The 23,130-nt window shown below is 42.5% G+C and overlaps 1 protein-coding gene and 1 long non-coding RNA gene across 4 annotated transcripts in view; both read left to right on the forward strand.

The window, feature by feature from the left end:
- Positions 1 to 6,020: 6,020 nt before the first annotated feature.
- LOC121718152 lies at positions 6,021 to 9,439 on the forward strand. Of its 3 annotated transcripts, XR_006033870.1 has the most exons (5): positions 6,021 to 6,216; positions 6,280 to 6,359; positions 6,435 to 6,508; positions 6,585 to 7,402; positions 8,922 to 9,439. It is a non-coding gene; the product is annotated as an uncharacterized LOC121718152 (long non-coding RNA). The 3 variants fall into 3 exon arrangements; XR_006033869.1 differs by having other exon boundaries at positions 6,277 to 6,359; positions 6,435 to 7,402; XR_006033868.1 differs by having other exon boundaries at positions 6,435 to 7,402.
- A 4,622-nt stretch (positions 9,440 to 14,061) lies between these two features.
- Positions 14,062 to 23,130, forward strand: part of sept9b (septin 9b) — a 66,574-nt gene continuing 57,505 nt past the window's right edge. Inside the window, exon 1 of the mRNA XM_042103017.1 lies at positions 14,062 to 14,101. Coding sequence (XP_041958951.1) covers positions 14,077 to 14,101 — 25 coding nt within the window. The 5' untranslated portion in view covers positions 14,062 to 14,076. The remainder of the gene's footprint in view (positions 14,102 to 23,130) is intronic.

Below are 23,130 nucleotides of genomic sequence, written 5' to 3' on the forward strand. Positions count from 1 at the left end.
TCCACAGAATGAAAGCATATGTCACTGAATGCATTTCGTAAGTTGTTAAGTTACTACTGCGTGGACGGAATGCCTTTTGTAACACAACACAATAATTCTGTGGACGAAATTGAAATAGGATGCACAGAATGATGCGTGTAGGTGCATTCCGTATTTACGTAGACAGAATTACTTTTGACCAAACATTTCGTCTACGACAGTGAATACTGCATTCAGCATTATGTCCACGAAAGGAAAAGGCCACCAGTCAACTTCGTCCACGAAATGATGTGCTCTCTTCAGTGTTTCGTGGACACAATGCAAACCCATTTGTGCATTCCGTGGACAAAAGGCGTTACGATGTAACATGGTTTCGTAATGAATATATGTATTTCGTCACATGAAAGTCATTCTGTCCACGAAATAAGGCATGTTACATTTGGCGCTCCATAGGCCACCACAGTTTGATAACGGCTCCCACACACAGCTGCGTGCATCGCGTTGCTGGAGACGCATCCCATTCACTTTAAATGGGCTCACGTGATCCGTTGCCGAACTGAATTGTGGGTCCGTCGTGTCGCGTTTCTCCCGCTGCTCGCGTTGAGGAGTTCAGCTGTTGCTGCACCGACAGATGGCACCGGCCAATCTAGCCAATCTACGGACGGCACCAACCAATCACATTACGGTTTTACTTCAAGTCATTTGCATAGCTACCGTCGGGAACACCCACTGGAATGCGTTGACGGAACGCAGCTGTGTGTGGGAGCCGTAAGGTGCCCAGAAGGACCTTACCAATGTTGAAAGATCGCATGCAATCCTCTTAAAAAGTGCAGTCTGCTGTTTCCCCTTTTGTACAGTGCATCCATGTGGTTGGACTAGTCTAACTTGTTGTACAGCTGTACTTCAAGGTATCTGTAGTGGAGGCAAGTCGAGAAGTTGACTCTGAGGATCCTATGACGATCCTATGATCCTATGTAGCATGTAGATGAGAGCATCCTTCACAGTGATGTTAGGCTGATATGCAAACTGTAGAGGATACATATGCACTCACCATATAAAATTAGTGTTACATTAAATTCTTAAGAAAAAACCTGACAATGAATAATTATTGTCACAGTCTGCTAGAAAACATAGTCGCTGCAAGAACTGAATGCAGAAGTTACAGTTTTTCTCAGTCACTACGGTGCATTTCTCAAATCATCATTAACATTTGAAAGTATAGTGGATTACCTGCAAAAAGACTCTTGGGCAGTGGTGTAGTTAGATGTAGTGGGTATACTGTGATGTAGCAGTTAGCTGTAGTGAATATACTGTGATCAACCCCAAATGTTAATACATATCCTTGCCTATTTTAAGTGGGTACTGAGATGGTGATGCTTTTTAAGTGGGTATGTGCACCATTGTCTTTCCATACATCCTGACATTCCTGTCTGTCAGGTCACATATATTTATATTTGCTAGACACACTGTGACAACTAATTATGATGTGCATTTTGACATTACAACGTGACATTAGCAATTGAAAAGGAAAACATTAAAGTAGACGTTCAGTACAAAATCGGATGTACTAACTAAAGCATTGCTATTTTTTTTTCAAGATGGGGAGCAACTGCTTTAATGATGTGCACAAATGATAAGATGATATGGAGTTTGACCAAACAGTTTTGAGAATTTTAATTCTGATCTGAGAAATGTGCCAAAGCAACTAAGAAAAACTGTTCTCTCATTAACATTTGCAGGCTACACAAGTCACAATGAATAATGAGAGCTTTTTTTTCTGTTAAGGGACTGGTTAGCCTGAGCCTGCAAACTAACGCCTGCAAGCCACATGCAGCCCTTTATACAGTTTATTCCAGCCCAGCCTCACCATTGGCTTAGAATTAAGTTAAAAGGCAGGTATTCATTTTGCTATTTTGTATTTATCAATCAACAAAACACACCACAGAGAGCAGCTCATTGATGAACACTTATCTTAGCTCTATCCTGAGTAGTCCAGCAGCACTATCCCCATGAACATTTAATCAAACATTTAATAACGAGTTTGTTTCCTTTACTTTTTAAGAAATAGATTTTGCATACAATTTAGATTGTCTCATCTGCTAGCCCTGTCATTTTTTGAAACCTCTTGAGCTGAAAGTTTTGAAGGCCCTTGAGCTAAAGAGTTTGCACACCCAGCTGCTTAATACTGTCTGTGACAAAAGTGTTTTCGTTGTACCTGTGCCTGAGTCCTGAACTAGTTTCTGCTTTGTCTCACTTTTTAGAAAATAACTTAATGATGTCTGTGACTAAGGTGTTGACATTTGCAAAGTGGTTACAAAGCTGCTTGCCTGAGCGTGTCAAGTGTCTTGACAGAAGTGTAGCAGTGGTTAACGCTCTTGCACCTGTGGTCAGCGACCTAGAGTTTTTTTTACCATGGTCAACAGCCGTGCAAACAACTTGTACATTCTGTGTGTGCATGTATCTTAATTTCTGCTAAATGAGGCACCAGCAAGCTTTTTTCCTAGCTGTTCTGAGAAAATGTAAAAATACATTTCAGGCCAGTTACTTCCTTAATAACTATGCCAAATGTTTTGCAAATGTAATACCATGTAATACCATGCCACATGATGCCTTTAGTTCACACACGAGAACTTTGCTCACAGACGTTGCACTTTGTCCAGCATTTAGGGCCCAATGTGTTCATTAAAGTCAAATTTTCAAAATGTTCAGAATTGTGTCTACACTGAATATTGTGTTGTGGCGCTATACAAAGCCTCACAAAGTCTTATACTCTGTACTGAATCAAATTCATGAAAGCGGTATCACGCCCTACGACCAACAATCAGCCTGAATCTAGTAGGAATCATACTGCAAAGATTGTATGGAAACTGACATTGTTTCTATCACGTTGCTCTACTCATACTACTCATACTAGGCCTATGTATCTTCAGCTCAGTGACATCAGACTACGAGTCGACAGCTACAGAAATCTGTCGTTGCTCATGAGAGGTGTAAGCATGGCAGGGAGCTCAAAACAGGAAGACCACAAAACCAAGGGCTGGGGGTGTGGGTGGGGGGTTCCTGTCATGTCATGTATATTTATATATGCTGGACAGATGACAACTGACAGCTAGTTTGGCTAGTTCTTTATGAAAGATAGCCTTTTGACAATGTTCTTTCAGAGCTGTCGCTCATGTACTGTAAACTGGTAAAGTGAAATCCACAGGCAGGAAGGCAGGCATACAGATAGATATACAGTAGATAGAGATAGAGAGAGATAGATATATAGATCCTTAAAGGCACCCTTAAGAGTTGTTTTACCTTATATATATATTAATATAACATTTCCAAAACCTTTTTGATGCCACATAACTGCATGATGAACGGCACTTCTGCCATTGACTGAGTCAAGGATGGGCAAAAATACATTAAATAAGTGTCAAAATAAACTACAAAATACAGTAGCCACAACATGCACTGTATCAAAACAAAATACTGTATTTTTTAATTTTGAAAAAACTAAAAATACTCTTTAAAGGGAGCATACAATCACTTTTGTTCCATATCTGTCTATTTAATCTATTCCTTCATCACTACACTGACTGTTGATAAAGTGGGTAGTGTTTGAGAGCAACAGCTTTTCTCTGCGAGACATACTGTACCATACAGTAAATCTGCAAACAGTGAAATGATTATTTATGCTGACCTACTGTATCAGAGATGTATTCAAGAAGTCACAACTGAACTTGTCAAGTGGTACAAACTAATCACCGAACCTACTGAGAGCCACATAATGTGGGCTTAAAGCAACCTATTACCTTAAAATAATGGCCTCAAACTCATGGTACACTGACATATAATACAGGGAATGAAGTCTTTGATATTGTCAATGCATGTCCAGAATGATATTGCACTGTGTAAAGCTGTTGATCAGGTAGGATCATGGCACTTTTAGTTTTTTTTTTTTTTTTAACTAACTAGGTACTGTGTAAGTGCTAAATGGGGTTATATTGACGCCAATGGGCATAGATATGGATGATACATGAGGCAACTTTTTGAGCAATGCTGCAGGGGAACCATAAAACGGTTTTCATGTGTTCTGCTGATTAAAGTTCTCATAAAACTTGAGGTTGGTGTGAGAGAGGGGGTGCATTGTGTGTGTGAGTAACCTACATGTCACTCATCTTGCACTGGATCATCTCCCTGATTCTCAATATTCTGATCACAACTGTGAGAAAATTACTAAGTCAGCACCAGTCAGAGGCTGCATTCATTGTTTTGCACTTTTATGATGTCACCACATTGTAAAAGTATAGGTTTAAAAGTTAAGTAAAAAGTACAAAGTACTATTTAGTATTTGAAATATGTATTTTTAATACAGTCACTGACAAAAGTATTGGCACCCCATTTTAAGCAAAATACACAGACTTTTGGAGTTTATTTGAGAAAACTAACAAACCAGGACCATTTCAATAGCTCGACACAACTTCCCCAAATTCAACACACAATATCACCAAAATGTTGCGGGAAGTGAATACTGTCAGTCTGACACAGTCTAAAGTCTTGGCACTGGATTTCAACAATGAAAAGTGCTTTTATCAATGCAAATACACTTTTTGTGAAGGGTGCCAATTCGTTTAACCGTGTCAGTTGACTGATTATTAGGGCCCCAAGGAGGAAGGGGGCCCTTGAAAAGTCTTGAATATTTTTTATTTTTCATGAATATTTTCATTTACAAATTAAATGCCATTTTGAATGTAAAATGAAATGTAAAGTTAATTTGTAAAGTTTATTTGCTGAATAACTTGGTTGATTGACTGGCTGAAATTTGTATATAAAAATAGTGACCAAAATCTAAGATCACACCCAACCTTTTTATGGTTTATTTCGCCTGCGGGATGATAGGTACTGTAGGTTATTCACTTTTTGTTAAATTGATGAAGATGTTTTCGTATAAGTTGCTTGTGTTTTGTCTATGTTTTGTCGATTCGCATGCGTTGTCATGAATTGCACGTTGTTTGCACCCGTTGGGCCGCCTTTCTGTGTTGCTCTGATGAGATTGGAAGCAGACGTAAGTCACTTTGGATGAAAGTGTCTGCTGAATGAATACATGTAAATGTGGTCTGGATTGGCCCCAGCCGTGGCGCGTCTGACCGGGGCACCTGCACTGTACGCCGGCGACCCAGGTTTGATTCCCGCCCTGTGTTGCTTTCCGGATCCCACCCGTCTCTCTCCCCCACTCTCTTCCTGTCGTTCTCCCCTGTCCTGTTCCATTAAAGGCATAAAAAGCCCCCAAAAATATACCGGTACTTTAAAAATATATATAAATCTGTACTGTACTATGTACAGATTTTTTAACAGTGTGGAAAGATTTCAGTGGACTATTTCCACACAAATAGGAAGGCTGTGGTTCTATGTCTACTTTCATTTGAATTCGTGCATGCGGTCACATAGTCTCTGCAGGTACTGTAGTCACGTAGCTGTGATTTAGAGGAATAGTGGCTAGATACAGTCTCACACAAACACACACGCAACATATACAGTCTCTTACATACACAAACACACACAATATCTCTTACATACACAAACACACACGTACAAGATATACAGTCTCACACACACACACACACACAAGATATACAGTCTCTTACATAAACACACACAAGATATACAGTCTTACACACACACAAACACACACACAAGATATACAGTCTCTTACATACACAAACACACACACAAGATATACAGTCTCTTACACACACAAACAAGATATACTGTACAGTCTCTTACATACAGAAACACACACACAAGATATACAGTCTCTTACATACACAAACACACACACAAGATAAGTCTCTTACACACACAAGCACACACACAAGATATACAGTCTCTTACATACAGTACACAAACACACACAAATAGTAAGATATACAGTTTCTTACATACACAAACACACACACAAATAGTAAGGCTTTGTGCATACTAGGTTGGGCATGTAGTCATGTACTGTAGGTCTGACAGTTAGTTTCATGTCCCTCTCTGTGTCACCTTTATGTAGCAGGATACACCCCCCTCTGGTGGTGTTTTCCTAATATTATCCGTTGAATGGACAGGTGGGTAATTATAGGCCCAGTGCTATTTAAGGAAGTCAGCCCTCCTGATTGTATGTCTTCCACCTTTCCCTGGCTGGAAGAGGGACTTCCTGGTCATTGTTGTTGGGCGTGGGTCCCGTGTGTGTACCATTACTGCCAGCAGGTAAGCGATTGTTGTTCTCTCGCGTGGTATGCCTGTCTACTGTTTGTTTGTTGTTGTTAGCAGCTCCGTTGTGCTTTAACCCGGTGTGGATTCATAGTGAATGTTGCCATCCGGATTTGGGTGTGAGAACCTTATCGGCTCAGGTAGGCTACCTCTGTATGGTATTTCTATCTCTTCCTTTGCCCGATTAGCTATCCTGATCCCTCTGTTTTATTTAGCTTGTCGTGAGCAGTGTTAGCCGCACAGGCGTTATCTCGCCACCGGAAGTGGGAGACGGAACCATCAGCAATCGGTACGTAAACGTAAAGTTTGTATTGTGTCTATTAAAACCAACAATATTGTAACTGTAGCTTTTACTACATCTACAGATTGGCAGAAGCATCGGCGGTGTTCGTGCTGGCCTTTGGCCTGTTTCTGCAACCGATGAGTTTGCTGCTTTGTCTCCACTGTTTGTTTATTTAATTTATGTTCATTTACCTTCCGAGGGGGCCTGTCAGTCTGACGACCATTCGCCGCCTCTTCATCTGTATCTCCTCGCAGTGCATGACCGGGCTTGTGTTTGTAACGTTGGGTTCTCGGCTCTGTTAATAGCCTAACGATTATCGTGTTGCATACATGCATTGACATGCACAGATCATGCATGTGGAGTGTTAACTGGGCCCTGGTTGGTGCAAGTCGTGTGTGTGTGTGTGTGTGTGTGTGTATGCTGGTGTATGTGTATGCTGGTGTATGTGGGGTTAGCCTACCTGTGTGTACGCTGGTGTGTGGTGAATGTGCTTGTCTGTGTGTATGTGCGTGCATGCTAATTTACTTCTCTTCTCAGTGACCCGGGTTGTCCACCTAGCCCAGTATACCGCGCTGCGAAGAGGGGAGATATTGTCGGCCGCCCTATTTAAGCTAAGTCCTGTTCTGATACACCAAAACCACTAAAACAGTGTACCTGTCCTGTAAGCTGTGCATTGTGGACTCTTGAGTAATATCTCTATCTCTCTCTCTCCTCTCTCCTCTCTCCTCTCTCGCTGGACAGGAGCTGTGAGCCCAAGTGGTTGCGTGGTGGTCCCAAGGTGGTGGAGTCCCCTCACTTTTCCTGCTGTAGTACACTGGGTGTTTGTCTTTTGGATTGAAGTAATCACGTGTGGTGTGGATCTTCCGGGCCTTCTCTCCTCTGATAACCCCTCGCACCCCGGTAAGCTCCAGTCCTGCTCCTAGCGCCTCTGTCTGGTTTAGTGGGCCACTCAAGCCATACGGCGTGGTGTGCAGCCCAAAGGTCACTGTGTGGCTAATGAACATTGTCTTTGTTATGTGTGCTGGCTCATGTCTGTCTGGTTTATGATTTGCTGTGGTTTTTGGTTGCCCTTTGTTTTGGGATTGTGTGCATACATTTTGCTGTGTATCAATTCTTGTGTGTAATAAAATATTGGTATTTTTGGACTCGCGTCTCTGGTTTGCTTCGTGGTCACAAACCTGTGTTGCCTAGTAGAGCTTTAGGTGGTTATTAAAACCCCTTCACTACTAGACCTACAATTGGTAGAATATTCCTGTGGTGCAAGTCCTCAGGTGGCGTAGTCGGGTATAAACAATTGCTAACTCACCTCCATGCCACATTTACATTATTCAAAGCTACTAGACTTTAGTTCCTCAGGAGCTACTGTTGATGCTGTCTATGTGAAGAGATCAAACTCCCAATAGACTTACTTAAAATAAAACAAATGTTGAATACCAGTGTAGTTTTTTATTAGCCTAGAAATCTAGACGCACCCTAGCGGCAGCAAATTACATTTGCTGCCAGGGCTAGTCTAGCAACTCTCCGTTATCTTGTGAGCTCGAAAAATTAAACTTCTATCAGGCCAATCAAAACGTGTATAGAGTCGTTAGGCGGGCTTAACATAATGATTGATGGCAGAGTTGCAACGGTTTGGCTTGAATTCCCTGCTACTTGAAAACAAAAAGATAATGTTGCTAATGGCGAACAGTGTGACACGAGTTAAGCTTTTATTAAGTTGGCAAAAGTTTGAACTAGCCAACTAGCTCCGCATGGGACTAGCGCTGTCCTATTGCGTGCAGAGGGAATTCGAAAGACAACCGATTATCCCGCCCCTCGGACTGAGTACTGTGAACAGTGAGTGCCCAGACCCTACATTTTAATGTGGGTCAGGCTAGTTTTTTTTATAGGTTTGTTGGAGAAATATAAAAATATATAACTGCTTGCTTATGTTGACAATTAAGAAAATATCACTGCCTTAAAGTACCTGATTTTCAGTTGTCACAATTTCAATTCATTAATGCAGCAGTTCTCAAACTTTTCACAATGAGTACCACCCACGAAAACAATTGGCTCTCCAAGTACCATCATTATGACCGGCATTAAAATAATAAAAACAGGTGCATAGGCCAATTAAACTACATATTTTATTGTACATACTGTTTTGCAATGTCAAGTTTTTCTGAAAAAACACCATGGAGACTCCCTGAGTACCACTAGCGAGAGTTCGCGTACCACAGTTTGAGAACCACTGCATTAATTGAATGCAGGCAAATTCTGATTTTTGCACAAGCCTAGTATTTTGCTTAAAAACCAACATTTCTAAAGGGGTGCCAATACTTTTGTCAGTGACTGTACATGTACAGTATCATAAAAACAGCCCATCCCTGGTCTGAGCAGCCCTCAATAGGCGATTACTGACCTAGCAACTTTTTGTGTTCAGAAATCTCTTTCTACAGACTGCTGTCTAACGAGGATCAGGTGAGGGGCGGAGACACAGGCACAAGGAACAGAAACACAAACAAAGGAGCACATGGCACAAGACACAGGAAGTAAACAAAGCAAACAGGAAGACACAAGAGGAGCAGACGTGGAAAAACACTAGACAAGGAAAACAAGACAGGAACAGATCCTTACAAGTGCATTCCCTCTATATTGTATCGGAGTTAGACTTTTTAGCAAAAGACACTAATTTAGTTTGTTTATTATTGAACTTCTCAACTGTTGGGGGACCCCAAGAGCGAAGCTTCTTTAGTGCTGCTTTAATTAATTCTAAGGGACATCTAGGTAGGCTAATGCAAGCTATGGTACAAACTTTGTAGAATGGTACAAGTCTACAAATCTATATTCTATTATAGTGTTATGTGTATGGAATGCTTTTCTTTTAGCCAAATAATTATAATAAAATGTAAGTGTGACCTTTGTTGTAACGGATAAGTAATAATAAACTAGAAAATGTAATTTCGAGGAAATTACCAGTGCATGAAAATATAAACATACTGTATATTAACATAAAATGCCAAACAAACTTTTATTTGGAAACAGTTGGCATGAGTCATAGTTGATAACAACTGGCAGTTTAAATGGCTGAACAGTTAAATAGTTGAGTAGTTTAAATAGTTAAATTATTTAATAGTGAATTATTGTAGTGACATTTATGTTGAAACAGTTGTGGGCAGAGAAAATAGTAGTCTTAAGAGAGCCAGATTGTATGCTTAAAGCCTGAGACAGAGTATATAGTTTAAAAGTTGAATGTAGATAGTGTAATGGATGTTGATAGGCAGATTGTTTAATGGATGTTGATGGATAGTTTAATGGGTGGATGAGTGAATGGTTTGAATAGGATGAATGGATAGAAAGTTGGATGGAATGTGCCTTATATCCTTGTAGAATGGAGAGACAGAGAGAGTTGGCCTAGTTAAGCAGAAAGCAGTTGATGCAGGTGCAATCAGTTTAACTGGCCCTTTGATGGGTCCTAGTTGAACAGCTGGAAGTTGATACAGGTGCAAATCAAGTTAATTAGTCCATTGTGATGTCATGCAAAGTCTATGGGGAAAAATAAGCTTGTTTTTTGTTAATATTTCAAAAAGTATAAAGTTTACAAAAGTGAAAAATACATTCCTCAAGTGTCCTTTTCAAGACCTACGTTACAAAGTTTGAACAAAGTTTCTACGTTAAACGGTTGAAGCTGCATTACACGCAGAAATTTGGTGGGAAGAATAACTAGAAAACGCAATTCCAGGGAATTACCAGTGCATGAAAATATTGTTAAAACAGATGATGTGCTAATTGGCAACCAACATGATGAGGTTTAATATAGTTGAAATGACTGAACTAGGTAGATGAGGTTTAATATAGTTGGAATGACTGAACTAGGTAGATGAGGTTTAATATAGTTGGAATGACTGAACAGATAGGTGGATAGTATAAAAGGTTAAATTATTTGCTAGGTAGACGAGGTTTAATATAGTTGGAATGACTGGACAATTAAATAGGTGGATAGTTTAAATGGTTAAATTATTTGCTAGGTAGATGAGGTTTAATATAGTTGGAATGACTGAACAGTTAAATAAGTGGATAGTGTAAAAGGTTAAATTATTTGCTTAGGTAGATGAGGTTTAATATAGTTGGAATGACTGAACTAGGTAGATAAGGTTTAATATAGTTGGAATGACTGAACAGTTAAATAGGTGGATAATTTAAAAAGGTTAAATTATTTGCTAGGTAGATGAGGTTTAATAGTTGGAATGACTGAACTAGGTAGATGAGGTTTAATATAGCCTGGCCACCTGGCCTAGGATTCTAATTGCTTAACGGCAGTCTTAATAGAGCCATATTGTATGCTTAAAGCCTGAGACAGAGTATATAGTTTAAAAATGTAGATAGTGTAATAGATGTTGATAGACAGAAAGTTGAATGGATGTTGATAGGCAGATTGTTTAATGGATGTTGATGGATAGTTTAATGGGTGGATGAGTGAATGGTTTGAAGAGGATGAATGGATAGAAAGCTGGATGAAATGTGCCTTATATCCTTGTAGAATGGAGAGACACAGAGAGAGTTGGCCTAGTTCAGCAGAAAGCAGTTGATACAGGTGCAATCAGTTGAACTGATTCTTTGATGGGGCCTACAGATGAGCAGCTGGAAGTTGATACAGGTGCAAATCAAGTTAATTAGTCCATTGTGATGTCATCAGCCTAATGTTAAGTCTATGGGGAAATTTTGAGTAGTTTTTAATAAATAGTTTAAAAAGTATAAAAGTTACAAAGATGAAAAATATCTTTTTCATCTTTTTCGTTTGAATGAAGTTTCTATGTTAAATGGTTGAAGCTGCATTAGCTACGTTAGAAGAAGAAGAAGAATAAGAAGACTTGGAAGAACAATATAGTGCATTTTCATGCACTGTAATAATAATAATAAGAAGAAGCCTAGGAAGAACAGTACAGTGCATTTTCATGCACTGTAATAATAATAATAAGAAGAAGAAGAAGAAGACTTCGGATAACAGAACAGTGCATTTTCATGCACTGTAATAATAATAATAATAATAAGAAGAAGAAGACTTCGGATAACAGAACAGTGCATTTTCATGCACACTGTAATAAGTACCTCCTGATCAATGTTGCTTATCTCAAAGGTCACTGCCACTCAGGAGCTGTGCATGCAGTTGTGTGAAAGAGGGAGATGGAGAGAAAATGACAATGAAAATGAGACAGCTGTGCAATGGCAACACACAACTAAATGAACGCAACATCCAAAGCACACAACTAAATGAACGCAACATCCAAAGTTCACAGTTTCAGGGCTGCATAAAGTGGTCATGGCTTCCTTTATGCTCCGTGAGACCCATCACAGAACATCACCAGTCTCTTGTGTCCTTAGAGTGCAACTACATGAAGGGGATTATTGCCTCAGACTTACAGTACTCAGCCTCTGCCACTAGAGAGCCCCCTATGACCAGAACATGGCAACCTCTACTGCAAGGGAGGGATTATCCTGCTGCTCTGACATGATTGTGTCCCAATAACACACACAGACAAAGACAAGACCTAAAGTACTCAACATAGCTAGTGTTTTTTCAGCTGTTTTTCAGTTTGTTTTTTTAAGATTCCCACAACATGTCACTGGACCTATGTTCGGTTGCAGATGTGGTGTACAGCACCACATTGTAGTGACTAGAAACATCTTCCTAGTCCTAACCAGCACCTTCCTAGTCATTCACAATGATACAAATTCTAACACATAAGTTAATATACTGTATAGTGGGTGCAAGGTATACTGTGTGCCAAAATAATGATACTAAAAATAATGATACAAAATATTTAATTACATTATTTAATCAGGAAGCTTCTCCAACACACATCCCCAACATCCTTACAGCACACTGCAGCCCCCAATACACAGCACATTGTCTCATGAGGAAGCTTCTCCAACACACATATTGCACACTGCCCTCTCCCCACATACACAGCACACTATCCCATCTCCCTTGTCATCCCCCCAACACACACACCAAGACCCCTGGCAGTTGGGTTAGCCCCTTGAGCCGTGGATCTGCCCAAGGTTTCTTCCTTGGTAAGGGAGTTTTTCCTTGCCACAAATAGGCTGACACCAGACATAATTCCACTGCATTTCTTACTTCCAGTAACTATATGCATGTGACAATAAACTTCCTTGTATCTTGTATCCTTGTATCCTTGTTATATTAGTAGTATAAATTAGGTTATAGCAATCTTGTGTGCACAAGATAATTTCTGCACAAGTTAAAAACATTTGATCTTCAGGATTTCATTAATACTGTATGTCGTGGATGGACCAGGGAGACTTGACATAAAGGGCCAGATTTATTAATTTTGTAACATTACAAATTGTTTTTGCCATTTAAATGTCACTGCCACAGTAGCTGATTAACTCACACTAGTCATTTGCTGTATAATACATGAATGGAGGTGATTAATGTTTTGCATTTAAGCTTTTAGCTAGATTGCATTTGCAATGATATTTGCTTTGGAGACTGGCTGGGATTTGCTATCCTAGTTTTGAGTGACAGTGTCATGAATTATAAACCAAATATGAAAATTGCCCAGAGTTAACAGTTAATTAGTATTTTAACAACAACAAAAATTGTGCAAAAGGGTGGGGTAAAATGCCCCCACCCTGTCAAAGCAATGGCCCTCATGCATTAATAGAAAAACCAAAAGTAAACAACTAAAGTAAACAAAATCTATTGTGGAGCAATAAAATATAATCAATAAATTGATTGCAAGCTACTATATTTCATCAATATATAGTATATTTCATATATATAATATGGGGGGGGGGGGGCGTTTTACCCGAAGGGGCGTTTTCCCCCACTCTACCCAAACTGTGCATGCTTAATACCTCCGGGTTGAACAAATAAGCATAACGCATCATAAAGCATAACATAAGATAAGCAAAGCAGTTGTACACGTGACCACAACTGTGACAGAGCGTCATGTCAGTTGGAATCATGTCTTACTGAGTGGGAAAGGTAAATGTAGCATCTGTTACAACATTTGACATTAAAGTGCCTGCGAATGGCAACCAGCAGTTGGTGAGAAATCAGGTAATGTTGATTCAGAAAAATGTGAGATTTGACTAATTTGTTTTATGTTTTTTATGTGTGTGTACGTAGTATCCAGGTCTTTTCCATTCCATCCATTTTTATTATTATTATTATCACAGTATTAGCACGGAAACAAATATTAGATGCTGATTTTCATGTCCAGGCTCGCGCATGCAGCTAACGGGTGAAACCGTGCATGGGCTGCATGCACTCCAGTGAAATAATGGTACAGCCTGAAGCTGTGCGTAAAAGGCGCGCGCTTAATCTGTCCGTGGCGTGCCATCCATGCATTTGAGATCGCATATGCACGCTCGTCCTCGAAGAGAAGGAACTCAAAGGAACTCAATCGTGCGTTGTGATGTTTAACAAATTATTACATCCGTTTTTCTAAGTATTTCATTGGACAACAAAAATCGTAGGCAAGATAACAGACTGGGTAATCAGGGCAGCTCGCCAAAGTGCGCGAAGTGCTGTAACAGTTCCACGGAAACTTTATGCATAGGCAGACGAAATGAAGAAAACGACATCACATTTTGGTATGTATGCAATAAGTTCATCATCTGTTTTGGGAAATTTAATCGTTTTGTAACTATTTTCGAATTCATTCAAACCCAATTGATTGTTTAACAAGATTCAGGCTATTTTGGATAAAAAATAAATAAATAAATAACATCAACACTGTAGTTCACTTGATTCACATGATTACAAAGTTTCATTACAGCACCCCCAACAGAGATGGGAAACATGAGTTTGTTTTACCAATAGGATTATTATGGTGCTGACAGTAGTAGGGACAAGGGAACAAGGGAACAAGAAGTTACAATCTCTCTGTCTCTGTCTCTCTGTTTCTGCTGCTGCTACCTGACTGGACATGACATATATTTTAAAATCTAAGCAAAAAATAATTTGTGGCATACTGTGCTGTAGCTAGCTACCCTACATGTTTTCTGGGTAGTACCACATCGGCTTTGTTGATTTCGTAGATGTTTATCTCACAGCACTCCCGGTAGTGTCAGTGAGGCAGAACCATTGGACCTCCCCCCAAATATCATGCTCTCCTCTGACATGGAATAAGCCATATATCCGTACCTATAACATTCTGATGAATATGTTTGCAGTCTGCTTGAACGTGTGTTTGTTTTTGCTGGCTGAATTTGCATGCTTGGAGATTTGATGAATCTGGATGGTACTTGACATGGGTTTGGCTTTGAGGAAGCCAGGGCTTGGATTGGGAGGGAAGAAACATTCGTACGAGCACATTTTTGGCTTTCCTTGTTATTTCTGTTTCATTTTGCAAATGCAAATGAACAACTACCAAAACCATTACATCAGTCTGTGTTCAGAAAGTGCAGTTACTGGCCTGAAACAATCTTGTGTGTAAGCCAAAGTCAAAGTGCCAAATCCACAAATTACATTAAATCAGTTTTCTGATGAGTTGTCTCATTTAACATCATCCTATTTTAATATCCAGACTTTGGACACACAGACTTTGTCAAATTAAGGTCAATGCATTCACACATGACAAATAATTTGCAAAGGGCTCCTATCCCCTCTTGAGAAACTGAATATGACTTTTTTTTCTCCCAGCAGACCTATTAGAAATCACACAGTGGCTGTGTGCAGAGAGTCTGTTGTGGGATGTTGGCTAAAAAAAGATCCATCAGTTTTAGTTGAGTTGAGAGCCTTTGGGCACAGGTTGGAAAACCATGTGATCAAATGTGAAATTCATATTATATGAATTTTTATGCAAAACGTCTGGCTGCCAGGTTATTGTCTTGGCTGTGTTTAGTGAGCCAGCTCCAGCAAAACATTAGCCAGAGATGCTGATAACACCTGCCTTGTGCTCCACCTTTCTCCCATTAGGATGGCTACGCCTGAGTTGGGGCTACCAATGGTTAAAGGTGCTCTAAGCGATGCTGAGTAACGTCACTTCTGTTGACTTTCAAACAAAACAGAGAGCTAGCTTGCTTCTTCCTCCCCCTCACTCCTGTGCTGCTCCCGTGCAATTGAAATTCTCGCGCATCTTGTCTGTGATTTACTGGAACAGTTTGTTATGTTTTGATGGGCTAGGTTTGCCCAGGTTGTTTTTGTTGCGTTTTTGGAGCCTGGGGTGTCCACAGAGATTGTGTCTTTTTACAGTGTATTCAGGACACAGACAGCTAGTGGTTGGTTAGGAGATGTTTGCAGTAAGTGACATAAAATGTTTTAGCCTAAAAAACGCGTGGCATCGCTTAGAGCACCTTTAAAGTTGTTAGTTATCATACAGTCCTCTGCTATAGCTTCAGTGGTGTGCCAGTAGTATGTGATATTCTCAGTAGGATAGCAGGGCCCACTCTATAGAGCATCAATATTTGCTATTGTGAAGCACAACAAGCTGACCATCTACACAGAAGGCTGTTATGATCTCTATTGGTCCAGTTTACACATGCAGAAGACAGACAGAAGCATAACACAGTCCAACACCTCAGATCATAGACCAGGGCAGGGAATGTGTACAATGGATTCTGAAATGGAAACAAGACAAAACACTCCTAAGTCCACATCCCTTACATCCCTTGCTGGTGGCAACGGGAGAAATAGCAAGGTGATTCCATCTTCAAAGCTCAGGAATCAGCATAGTATTACTATGAAAAATCCACCATAGTTAGACTTTGCTCAAGCCTGATCCAACCCCTTCATTTGTTTGGAGGATTCTTGTCAGATTCTCAGAAAGAAATCCCTAGACTTGAGCAAACAGTACTCCTTGACCCTCTTAGACTGTTTATTAAAGCCTTTCGCTGTTCCAACACTCAAACCTCACAGCACCTAAACCAAGGCACAATGACCCCTATTTGGCTGTTCAAAAACCGTTGTACACAGAGATATTTCATGTTCAACCATCAGTATTGTTTTGCAAGCAGCGTTAGTCTCCGACAGCCGTTTGCCTCCTTCCTGGTCACTGATGAACAGAGGGAGGGGCTGTAGAGGAGTAAGAGGTAGAAGTTGCATACAATGCGTGCAAGCAAGAGCTTGAAGGCATGTGGATGTCTTTGGCTCCCATTTGCTGCTACGGCTGTGATACTGCAGATGCTTGTGTCGTTTCCACCTGCATTGCTGTGGAGATCTGATATTTGACAGTATTTCACAAATCTTCGTTGCTGCTACTTCGGTAAACAGTCGACTTGGCAAACAGCACCAACACATGTTCCTCTTCAGCCGTGAGGTCTAATTAAGGCCTTCCAAAACCAACTGCTGAGGTGCAGCATTTTTGTTGAACTGAACTATGAGCCTCGCTTGCAGGGACAGCTGTGCGTTGTGGAACATGTGTGTGACAGCATGCGGGGATGAGTGTGGAGACAGGGAGTGGAGAGAAAGAAAGAGAGAAAGAGGGAAAGAGAGAGAGAGAGAGAGAGAGAGGGAAAGAGAGAGAGACAGAGAGAGTGACAGGGGTTGCCATGAGGTTGCTCAAAGATATTTGTAATGTTAAAGTGGGTGACTCACGTCTCCTGTCTGATGCTTTTCTGGGTCAGAGCTGTATCTCTGGGTGTAGCTGCAGGACTGTGTTGGCCTGCGTATGGCCACTAATATGTATGAGGCTGTGCACATACGCTACTGTGTGACTTTTTCATAGTCTGCTGCTAGCAAGTCACTCATACAGATTCCCTGCCAGTCAATTAGACGGTCAGAAGTGCCAAACATGATCCCCTTATTCACTCTTTCTGTTTACTGCATTTGTATGGCCTGCCTCTCTTCCCATCGCCTCCATCTCATTTCCTTACATGTCGCCCTATAATTGGGCTGCTACTACCTTATTTAACTCAGTTAAATGCTGAAGAGGGGTTTCCAAAAAAGGGAGTCCAGAGAATTGAGAATCAAATGTGGGCTTTATTTCCCCTGAACAATGAGTCAGTCATTCCCTCCGCCGGACTCACAGCGCTCGTTCATAGACTCACCAGCAGAGACAACGGCAGTTAGAATTCCCAAAATCAAGAGAAATGCGACAGTGCAGTTTTAGCCTTAGCAACCACATCTTGAGTAGATGAGAGAGCAAATGTCTCGAGTTTTGCATATTCCTTAAGGGAGTGATTCAAATCTTTTTAAGTCCCAAATTAATCGCTTGGTGCTTAAGCTTTCCATCTGAAAGATGAGCTGTCGGAATGGAGCGAATTTGACAGCACCTTATGAATCTTCTGCTCCTAACAGGCAATGCTATGACATCATCTGCCACTGTGTCAGAGTTCGTCTATAAATAGGCCTCGCACGGCATATGGTCTAAGGATGACGCCACATCTCCAGCCTGCTGAACAGACTGTGTGAAAATAGGCCACGCCATTAATGATCACGTTAGAGAGAAATCATCACCCGTGAACACAAGTTCTTTTTTTGCCCCTCCTTGCCTGGATCCTTTTTAAAGACACCCTCTGGATGTCAGCACACACATCATTAAACCCTCATGTGTCAGAGGGAGTGATGGCTTACTTCATGGGCTTTAACATCTACAGCTTGGCTATACTTTTCAGTCCTAGCATATGGGGAAAATATATTTGTACAGTTGTACTAAAGCATAATGGATGCCAATATCCAGTTAGTATTTAATTGTCCCAAGGTTAGCCCATGTACAGTGAGCTTTGCATCCAGCGATCTTACAGCCATCTCAAGCTCTGCCAGAATGTGCTAGTCTGTGGCCAAGCCCCAGAAGTTCAGAGGTGACCACAATGCGAATGAGTCTGGAATTGGAAACCCAGTGTTTGCAGGCTCCCTGGCCAGATTTAGACATCAGCAGCGTTGCCACGGTGATTAGAGCGGCTCCTGGGCCTCTGCGGTTTCCTCCACACGGTCCCCCACGTGTCAGAGCTACAAAGGAGAGGAAGGAAGCAGAGGGCATCGGAGAAGAATGGGCCCCGGTTATCGCCGTGACGACTCTACTCCAGGGGGCTCTGTCTGGGGATTTGTTCACACCTGGAAGATTGAAAGTCATATCTCGTAAATGTAAAGCAGTGGATATGCAAATGAAACCCAATCGCTTAATCTTCATCGTGGTTTTTCTGTTCGGCTGTAGAGCCACTATGGTTGGGAGTTGGCGGAGGAGATCTAAATGGAAAGGGGAACTTCTATAAAGCGACTCAGTACTCAGCTACCCATCAGCCCACACACCGCAGGCTAATGGCTAATTAGCAAGCTGATAGCTAATTTGCTAATGGCATTTCCTCATCGGTGACCTTAGTGGTGACCCCAGCCAGTTGTGTTGTGTCACCAGCGAAGCGGAGTTGGGGGCGAGCTAAAGACACTAGAGAGAGGGAGAGAGAGAGAGAGAGAGACTCTGGCCTCGAGGATATCCCATTCTCCTGACTCGGCTGCCAACTTCCCCCAGGCTCTAATGAGTACCTTATGGCGAGGAAATCTCTGTTTTGCAGAGGAGGACAAGCTGCAGTCGAAGCACTTTTCAGATATCCACATTTTATGGATGAAAATTCCCTTCCCCTGACCTGAAATTATAGTCTGCTCGGAATCCTGTTGAGCAGTTTCCAGTTTGTTTGTTCAAGTCGCTTGGCTCTGCTCTGTCGCCATGATGATATATGCGTTCTCCTGTTTTGGATAGTCGGCACATTACGGCATCGCTACAAACAAGGCCAAAGCGCTTTAAAAGGAAGACATGTATGGTGAGTTCAGAATAAAAGCGAGTTCAGCTGACACATGCTCTGCCATTACTTACATGGTGTAACATAGTAGTAGGGTAGCACTCACACAAGCCTCTATGTGGAAACCAACAATTTGAGGCTGAGCCATATGGCCCTTGGATTAAATCCAGGCCTCGCGTTTTTTCTCTTCTCCTGCGTTGCATGTAGCGGAACGCAGAAGTTTCAGGCAGTGCGCGAGGTTAATTGAACGCAGCAGTTTCGGGCGGAGCGCGAGGTTAATTGTGCCGCTTCTCCCCTGGGCCGGAAATGGCTTGGTTGCCATCAGCGGAAGGCTCTGGAACATTTGGCTGCCATCAGTGCAAGAGCCACCAGCTTGATTCAGTCAGGCCAATCAGTTGGTAGGGTAGGGCCGGTGAGGTGTGTGTGTCTGTGTGTGTGTGTGTGTGTGTGTGTATCTGTGTGTGTGTCTGTGTTTGTGTGTGTGTGTGTATCTGTGTGTCCGTGTGTGTGTGTGTATCTGTGTGTCCGTGTGTGTGTATGTGTAAGATGAGAGGGACACTGCTGCTTGTGGCTGGTGAGTCAGAGTGGCAGGCGACGGTCAGAGAGTGTGTGTGAGCAGGGGGGAGGAGATGAGTGATGAGAGCATCCATTGTGGCTGTGACGAACTTCCCAACTGGTGCTCTCACTCATTCTCTCTCCCCCTCTCTCTGTTTCTGTGTCTCTCTTATTCTCTCTCTCCTGTCCTCCCCCTTCTCTCCCTCTGTTATTCTCTCTCTCCTGTCCTCCCCCTTCTCTCCCTCTGTTATTCTCTCTTTCTATAGTCCTCTGTATTTATGTGTGTGTGTGTGTGTGTTTGCATGTGTATATCTGTGTGTGTGTGTGTGTGTGTGTGTGTTGCATGTGTGTGTGTGTGTGTGTGTTGCATGTGTGTGTGTGTGTGTGTGTGCGTCAGCTCCAGGAGCCCCAAGGGTGTGTTCTCACAGATGTGAGCCTCTGAATCCAGGACACAGTGGCCTCCCTCTGTGCACTCTTTCTTTTCATGCTCCCCTCCCATCACCTGACCCTCTTTCCTCTTTTCACTACCTCTCCGCTGATTCCTCCACTCTCCTTTCATCTTGCTGCGGACTGTTCCGTCTGCTTGGCTGGCCATGGGTGCCCGACAGGCATCCCTTTAGTGCTGGTTGGTCCAGTGCATGGCCGCTTGACCATTATGTAAGTGAATCTGCATGTTTGAGTCATGTGTTTGTTCATAGGTCATGTACCAAAGTGACAGTCTCCATTAATGCGACCCTCTGAGGCCTTTTTTATTTTTATATCTGTGTGTGTGTGTGTGTGTGTGTGTGCATGTGTGTGTGTGTGTGTGTACGGGTTATGCACATGGATGCCCTGACGCACGTGTCCGCCTGTGTCTCTTCCCCATCTGTTCTAGTGCCTAACATCAAACAACCATAGTGTGTGTGTGTGTGTGTGAGTGTGTGTGTGTGTGCGCCTTTGTGCATGTCTGTGTGTATGTGCCTTTATTTGGGTCTGAGTGTGTGCTTGACTACGTGCTTCACTGTGTGCACATCTGAGTGCAAATGTATGTGCTTGCACATTTAAGTCTGTGTGGGTCTGTGTATAAATGAGAGAGGGAGAGAGAGAGTGTTTGTGTGTGTGTGTCTCTGTGCATATGTGTGCTTGTCTTGTGCGTGGATGCATGTTTACAGGATGTACACTCATGCGAGAGGAATCTGCCTGGATAACAGGCTGGAGAGGGGCTCGTGGGGTGGAGTGTGGGGGGGCAGGTTGGCCTGATGGACGTGTTGAAAGGTATGAGCGAGGCCTACTCTGCACAGATAAAGCCAGGGGGCCATTCTCCTCCTCCTCCTCCTCCTCCAGCTGTGTGCTGACGGAGTAAGAGGCAGAGGAAGATGATCCCATCAGAACCCCGAGCCCATTCCTGCTCCTCCATCTGAATCCCATTTCTCTGGATCTCTTTGTCCGTCTCACCTTGAAGAAACGTCTCCATTGTTCTCTCACAAATTAGTCTGATATTCACTTAATTGCCGCCTTACTGGAACTGTTAATGGAGTGGACCTCCTGATTGGCACGGCCTATAATCACGGCAATTACGGCAAGCCCTCGAATAAAGCCTCCCCATTCATGACATTCCATGGCACAATTTATGACATCTGCCTTGTTTTTTTCTTTGTGTGTCCGCACTAATACGTCTCTATCCTTAGCAAAAGTTCATTCTCTGTGGTTTGAAAGGCCCCCTACTATAAACATTTGTCTTGTGCAAACCTCGGGTAATATGAAGGTATGTGGGGGCTACACCTATCATTAGGGGAAGCAGGGCATCTGTCTATAGCTGTCTATGACCACAGAGGCACTCCAGATGTGCGTATTTAGAGCCCAAATGGACATGGACACATGGAGACATTTCTGGCTAACAGCCATTTGAAAATAACACCCTTCTCTACATTTGTACTGTCTACTACTGAAACACTGTCCCCCCAGAGCCATGGTATAATCTGTATTTCACACTCAGTTTCTCTCTCTCAGGTTCTCTCTCTCTCTCTCTCTCCATCTCTCTCCATCTCTCTCGATCCCTGTATCTCTCTCTGTCTGATACCCCATATTTGGAAGGCTCGTTCGGCTCTGTGAGAGAGAGTGAATGGGCGTGGTCCAAACCCATGTGTTTCCAGTTGAACTCCTCCAAGTCCCATCGACCTGGCTGTTCTGTTTAACATGGCAGGGCCTTTTTACTAGCGTCAGGGTTTGGACACTGTCTCTTCATGGGAAAGGGCTGCATATCAATGAGCAGGGACTCGTTTAAAGTGGGCTTGACGCATATGGCAGACATCGATTCTTCCACTGACTTTGCACTAAGCTGTGGATCGTCACACTAATAGGGAAAGATTTTAAGCTGGCAGTTATCAGACTACTGTGAGTGACTGGGCTGGTCACAGCGTTTCCCACTGTTACTCATGCCTGCTTTGCTGGAAATGAGTTAACCCTTAAAGGTGTAGGTTTTTCCGCAACAATTGAAGGTTCTAAAATTCTATGTTGAATTCAATGAACCCAGATATTCTTTAGAACGTTCATTTCTCAACATTCCCGTCACTTAAGGGTTAATTCTCAATCATGTCAGAGGCAGGGGTGATACCGATGGACCAGTACCAGTGGTCAACCGAAGACTAAAGATTGAAGGAATATGCCATCCATCTCGCCCATGCACTTGAAAGGGAAGACGAGGTGTTTAGACTAAGCTTCTCTAATGTGATTTCCCAGATTATCGTATTGACATGTTGTTCTCATATTTGGGGCTGCAGGGACGGTGTGTAAAGCTCTGAACGCATCAACCCAGTGATTCAATTAACTCACATGGGCAGATCCTTCAGGCTGAGGGTGGCCTCTGTGTGTGTGTGTGTGTGTGTGTGTGTGTGTGTGTGTGTGTGTGTGTGTGTGTGTGTGTGTGTGTGTGTGTGTGTGTGTGTGTGTGGTGCCTGAACAATCCAAAGCCATGGGAAAGGAATGGGGAAGAGGAAACGCAGTTTTGTAACCTGGCGACTTTGACATAAACAAGAGCATGTTTGCCAGCGCTCGCCGGAACTCTGCCTCACCGGCTGACCCCTGACCTTCCACTGGAGCGCGGGGAGGGTGCCACGGGTCGGAGGTCACCGCTGCCTCGTCTTGGATAGCCACAATCTGAATTGGGTGAAGGCTGCGGAATGCCGAGGGTGGGCTAAGGTGACTCCTCTGTTTGTTTTGACTGATAAATGACAGACCTTAGTGCCCAAATTAGGCCCCACTTTCCACAAGCACTTCAGAGGTGAACTTTAGCAAAGCTGTCAAAAGCTGGAACAAACCGGGATCAGCCAGAGCTCCACTTGGCTCATAGCAGTGGCTCTATAACCCACTCAGTCCGTGCCTCACATTGGCCAATGAGATGAGGATGTATGCAT

Source organism: Alosa sapidissima, chromosome 9 (assembly GCF_018492685.1).
Source record: "Alosa sapidissima isolate fAloSap1 chromosome 9, fAloSap1.pri, whole genome shotgun sequence".
Taxonomy (NCBI): Eukaryota; Metazoa; Chordata; class Actinopteri; order Clupeiformes; family Clupeidae; genus Alosa; species Alosa sapidissima.